The sequence below is a fragment of the Mirounga angustirostris genome, unplaced genomic scaffold (genome assembly GCF_029215605.1).
Source record: "Mirounga angustirostris isolate CCGP_5_RB_7025 unplaced genomic scaffold, mMirAng1.0.hap1 SCAF_3, whole genome shotgun sequence".
NCBI lineage: Eukaryota > Metazoa > Chordata > Mammalia > Carnivora > Phocidae > Mirounga > Mirounga angustirostris.
The window spans coordinates 52,605,390-52,611,389 of NW_026991711.1; the positions used below are offsets into that span (position 1 = coordinate 52,605,390).

The 6,000-nt window shown below is 39.7% G+C and overlaps 1 protein-coding gene across 1 annotated transcript in view; it reads left to right on the plus strand.

Moving 5' to 3' along the window:
• TNFSF11 (TNF superfamily member 11) overlaps positions 1-5,618 on the plus strand; it is a 31,544-nt gene extending 25,926 nt beyond the window's left edge. Inside the window, exons 4-5 of the mRNA XM_045867535.2 lie at positions 17-115; positions 4,067-5,618. Coding sequence (XP_045723491.1) covers positions 17-115; positions 4,067-4,488 — 521 coding nt within the window. The 3' untranslated portion in view covers positions 4,489-5,618. The remainder of the gene's footprint in view (positions 1-16; positions 116-4,066) is intronic.
• Positions 5,619-6,000: the final 382 nt, after the last annotated feature.

Consider the following 6,000-nt stretch of genomic DNA (forward strand, 5'->3'; position numbering starts at 1 on the left):
TTTCTCTCATCTCCAGCTATGATGGAAGGTTCATGGTTAGACCTGGCCAGGAGGGGCAAGCCTCATACTCAGCCTTTTGCTCATCTCACTATTAATGCCACTGACATCCCATCAGGTAAGTTCCATTTGCATCCAGCCTGAAAAAGATTTCAAGAGTCCTTTATCAGTCCATTTGAATACTCCAAACTATTATTAGCCGGTTACTAAATTTTTGAGAGCCCTTAACTTCTAGACCAGAAGAAAGATCATTTGGTATTCAGTTGATAATCTATATTGTGGAAACAGTTATTCTCAACTCTGCCAGAATGGACGTCATCACTCTTCATTTTCAGATCATCAAAATGGGTGCTTATTTTTAATGACTGCCAGTTGAGGTTGCAGAACTGGGAAGCACAATCCCTTGTTCTGTTCATCTGTATTTTCCCAAACCAAAGTTGGTACACCCCCATTGCCAACCTATAAAGTGCATGGATTTATCTCTTGCAGAGTTCCAGGTAGGGCCTTAACAGAGTAATGTTTAAGAGTCAGTAGCCCTCTAGAATAGAAGACATACTCCTCCTTCTCCAAGGGCTTATCACTTTCTCTGGATCAGAATTTAGCTCAATGCCCTGGAGGGCTGATTATGTTTTAGAAATGAGGAAACCCAGAGCTCTGTGCCTACATCTAACCAGGGCCTCAGCTATTTCACCATGTAATCCCCACTGGGACTCTACCTTGGGATAGGTGAACATCCAAAGGTTAAAAGAACATTACAATAGAGTGTCAATTGACATTATTATTATTATCATGCCATTTGTTCAACATACAATGTACCAGGCATTTCACTGTATTCATTGTCTCCACTCCTTACCGCAACCTTGCAAGGTAAGTGATTCTCATTCAGATTTGCAGACAAGGAACCTGAGGTCCACATAGTTTATCTGCTTAAGGTCATAGGGCTGGTAGGATTAGAAGTTGAGTTCCACTCTGGTTGATTTCCAAGTCCATGGTTTTTACACTATAGGCCATCATATTAGTACCCTGTGGCCAGTTGGCTTTGTCAGAGGGGAAAAAAATTCGGGGCTCTTATGTTCTTATTTTCCCATAAGAAGTAGATTAATGTAGTTTTAATAGCAGGGGCTCATAATCTGACTGCCTGGGTATGAAGCCCCACGGTACTACGTACTGGCCGTGTGACCTCAGGCAAATTATTGGAATCATTAGTGTTTCAGTTTCTTTACGGGGATGGAGATCGTATTTACCTTATGGGGGGGCCATGGAGATTCAACGAGGCAATGTCAGAGCATGCTGACATGGAAGCTGACATGTAGTAAGCACTCCGTAAATGCAACTTGTTACTACTATTTGAGTTTTATTAAATGATTATACATATTCCACTTTGTTCTAAAAATGATTTAAGGCTAGTTTTTCTTGGAGTTAAAAAAAAACCAAAAACAAAAACCACCACAACAACCCAAGTTTTAGTAATGATTCTGCAGCCACTCTCATAGCATGGGTTCCCAGAGAGGTATTTCCAACTGCAGACATGGGAACTGAGAAATCAGCGCTTCGGTCGCACATTCTCCTAAACCATCTCTCCTGCCCCAGATGTCTGCTTCATAAACAAATTTTCTCTCCGCACATGTGTATGTGTGCCTTACATTGAAGCTACACTAATTTTCTGAGTGAAAACTATTTTGCATATTAGCAAATGCAATCAAATTAATACTGATATATCAGCTGTTTGTGCTAGGAATGTACTCTGCATTTATCTTTTCAGTGCATTTTAAATGACATATGATAAATATTACATTACACCGTGTGCCAAAGTCTGTTTGGCAATAGCAAGCGAGTTTTAGTTATAAAGCTCTCTCTTCAGGCACCTAGCAGCAAATCGTTGCCAAAAAACAAGGCAAAACTCCTAGTTATTTTCCGACGGTTATTGAGTTTGTGACTGAGTGAAATGAAGTGGTGTATGCTTCTGTTTAAGAAAATAGCATTTGCGTCTCTGGCTGAGCCAACAACTCCTTGAGTCCATTTATCTCCCAGTTTTGGCCAGTACTGCGTTCTTCAGAGGAAGATGGCTTTAATTACCATGTTCATTTTTGGCCTCTGTTTTATATTGATTTACACATAAGAAAAAAATCAAAATCTGACTTATATTGACTGTTCGCTTCCTGAATAAAATGCATCGAGAAGTATTTTGTGAGGCCAGACTACATGGATTTCTTAAGGGGGTGGCTCAGGCTAAATATTTGGAGACGCCTCTTCCCTAGCGCCTAATGGCACCACAGGGGATGAGGGGCTGGGGTAAAAGGTCATCAGCGTGCCTTGTTAGTCATGGAAACCTAGGATTGCCATGTGAGGTCCCTCAACTGGATAGTAGTGTGTTTTTCTCTCCCTGTCTCCCGCTCTTCTCTATTCTTGAGTCTTCACATTCATTCACACTCCCTTTCTCCTCTGCATGCTGTGTGCATTCCATTATTTGCTCCAACAGTTTCCCTCGCTGACACTACGCTCTCCCCTTTCTCAGCCCATCCACATTTGATTGAAGTCCTCCCTGTCCCCTGGCTCCTGTGTCCCCCTCATTGGGCTGAGTGCTCCTGATTGCCATTCACTTCTGCAGCATTCACTTGGCAGTTGCTTAATTGAACTTCAACCAAGTGCTGTGTGACATGCAGCAATGAAAATATTATGTTTTCCACTTTATATGCCTACTTCTTATTTTCTCCACGATTAATGCTAAGTGCCTCGAGAGGATACTGCTTGATAACATTCTTAATTATGGGCAGAGTGAATCTCCAAAGAAACCCCCGCACAGTTATTTATTGAATGACTGATCAACTAAATGAATTGATGAACTGATGAATGGATGAATGGATGAATAAAAATAGAGATATGTTTAGTAGGGAATATGGACACTCCTTCCAATTCACTAGCTAACGGTGGAAGTGGCATGTGGTCAAGGTTTCTGTCTTTTCTCCCCTCCCTGTTTCCTATTCCTTTCTCGCCTCTCCAGGCTATACCTATGAGCCCTTGGTCTAATACTAACTGATCCATCCCACTGAGGGAGTAGACTTTACCTTAGTCATTCTGCTTCTCTCTATTAAGAGTCATCATAGGAGATAAACTCTAAGACAAGTTATTAATTGAGAGAAGGACTGAATACAGGAGAAGGGTAAGAGAGAAACATGTGATAACTTTAGATGGGAAACATCTTGAATTTTGTTTGCTCTGTCAATGGATTAGGTGACTGTTTACCAGCCTGGAGGAATTACTTTACTAGTGTTTGTGCGGCTGTGATGAATAATCTTGCAGTCTCATCTTGATTCACTTGGGACCCTGGGATGATATTTACATTTGGAATGATATTTACATTTGGGGTGATATTTACGCTCTGGATGCTTTAATCTGGTATGACCTGAGGTAGGACCTCCAATGAAAAAGAAAAAGTGCAAAGAGGATGCGTGCCTGAAATGGCTTCTCAGGCTCACTCTAGCGCCCTCCTCTGGAGCTCAGGAAATAAACTGTCCTTGGAAGGGATCGGAACCGTTGGAATCAAGCAGTCTGGAAGTTCTCTTCTTATACTTGTCTCTTGCTTTTCTGTATCAACTGCCTTTGGCTTATTCTGTCTTCAACCTTAAGTGATCTTTCTGATTCTGTTGACTGAATCTTGTACCTATTTTAAGTTCTCAGGTTCAGTAACAATTCAACAAAGTCATTCTTGATTCTTCTGGGAAGAATTAAACTCTCTTTCCTTTGAATTCCCATAGCAATTATCTGCACCTTGGCTCTCAGGGTTCATGCCTTGCTTCTTAACTGAACACACACCATACCTAACGGTCATGTGCTCTATGCTCCTGAGGGAAGGAAAGCTGAGTTTTTGTCTTTGTACTCTCTCAGGTACCTAGCAGAGAGTACTAAGCACATCTTAATGCATTTCTGCCCTTTTAGAAAATAAATTCTGAGGAAGTATTCTCCCTTTGGAACAATAACTGTTATGTTTTTCTCCAACCTCATGGAACTGCGAGGATGTCCTTCTCATTGAAGGGGTGGATTTTAAATCATGTGCCTTTCCTGTCCTCAGGTTCCCACAAAGTGAGTCTGTCCTCCTGGTACCATGACCGAGGTTGGGCCAAGATCTCCAACATGACTTTCAGCAATGGAAAACTAATAGTTAACCAAGATGGCTTTTATTTCCTGTATGCCAACATCTGCTTTCGGCATCATGAAACTTCGGGAGACCTCGCCACAGAGTATCTTCAGCTGATGGTCTATGTCACTAAAACCAGCATCAAAATCCCGAGTTCTCATACCCTGATGAAAGGAGGTAGCACCAAATACTGGTCAGGGAATTCCGAATTCCACTTTTATTCCATAAACGTTGGGGGATTTTTTAAGCTACGATCTGGTGAGGAAATAAGCATCGAGGTCTCCAACCCATCACTCCTGGATCCAGATCAAGATGCAACATACTTTGGGGCTTTTAAAGTTCTAGATATAGATTGAGTCCCATTTTGTGGAGCATTATTCTGTACTTCCTAGGATGTATGGGGAAAAAATGTTAAACAAGCCAAGAAAGATGTATATAGATGTGAGACTACTACGGGGCATGACCCACAATGGTACAAGAAGACTCTTTCCAGGCTTTTGACTCTGTAGTGAGCATGTGCATTTATAGCCAATAGGAGATGTTGGAGTAAAGTGTGTTACAGTCTGAAGGCTTTCTTACATAACGGCTTTTAAATTTTGTAATGGATTCCTAAAATTATACCAGATTAGAGCAATTATGATTGCCTTTATATGAAACTGCATTTGGGCTATGGGAGGGGTTAATTCTCTGGCTCTAGCCTGTGGTTATGTGCCACTTTGCAGCTCACGTGGGGAGGGTGTCATCTAATTGACAGTGGATGATCATCAGAAGGGTTAAGTTCCTCTGAATTGTTACATCATGCTGGAACCTGCAAATAAATACTTTTTCTAATGAGGAGAGAAAATATATGTATTTTTATATAATATCTAAAGTTATATTTCAGATGTAATGTTTTCTGTGCAAAGTATTGTAAATTATATTTGTGCCATAGTATTTGATTCAAATATTTAAAAATGTCTTGCTGTTGACATATTTAATGTTTTAAATGTACAGACATATTTAACTGGTGCACTTTGTAAATCCCCTGGGGAAAACTTGCAGCTAAGGGAAAAAAAAAATGTTGTTTGCTAATATCAACTGTATTATATTTCTTTACTCTTTTTAACTTAATAGATTTTTCAGACTTGTCAAGTCTGTGCAAAAAATTAAAATGGCTGCCTTGAATAATAAGCAGGATGTTGGCCACCAGGTGCCTTTCAAATTTAGAAGCTAATTGACTTTAGAAAGCTGACATTGCCAAAAAGTATACATAATGGGCTACTGGAATCTGTCAAGAGTATTTATATAATTATTGAACAGGTGTTTTTTTCTACAAGTGTTGCAAATTGTAAATTTTGTGTTTTGTTTTGTTTTTTTTTTATGGAAAAGTTATCAGTGGCTTACCAGCAAAAAAAAAAAATCCCATTTTTAATATAGTTGATGATATTTTCTACTGTACAGTAAAAACATTGCCTTTGAATGTTAATTTTTTTGGTACAAAAATAAATTTATAAGAAGACCTGCCTTGTGATATTGTGCTTCTCTTTCATGTCTGTCTTACTCTGTGATCCCATTCTCTCCAACATGCTGTTGTGGCTTCCATCTTTCCGAAGGTTACTGGGAGAAATGCAGGTTTAATTAAAAATTAGGAACAGATTCAATTAAATTAATGAACCTCCAAATTTGAAAAATAATATACAAGGGATATGTATGCAAGAATGGAGCCAGATAGGAAAGAGAGGCTTCTTCACTCAAAAAAGAAAAGTTTGTGTTATGCATCTGTCGTAAGAAAAAAAATGGTGTTGTTCACTAGTTCCTAATGCCCTGAGGTACAACTGACCTGGAGGAGCCCCTGAACATTTTATAGCTTACCATGGTGAGGAAGCATC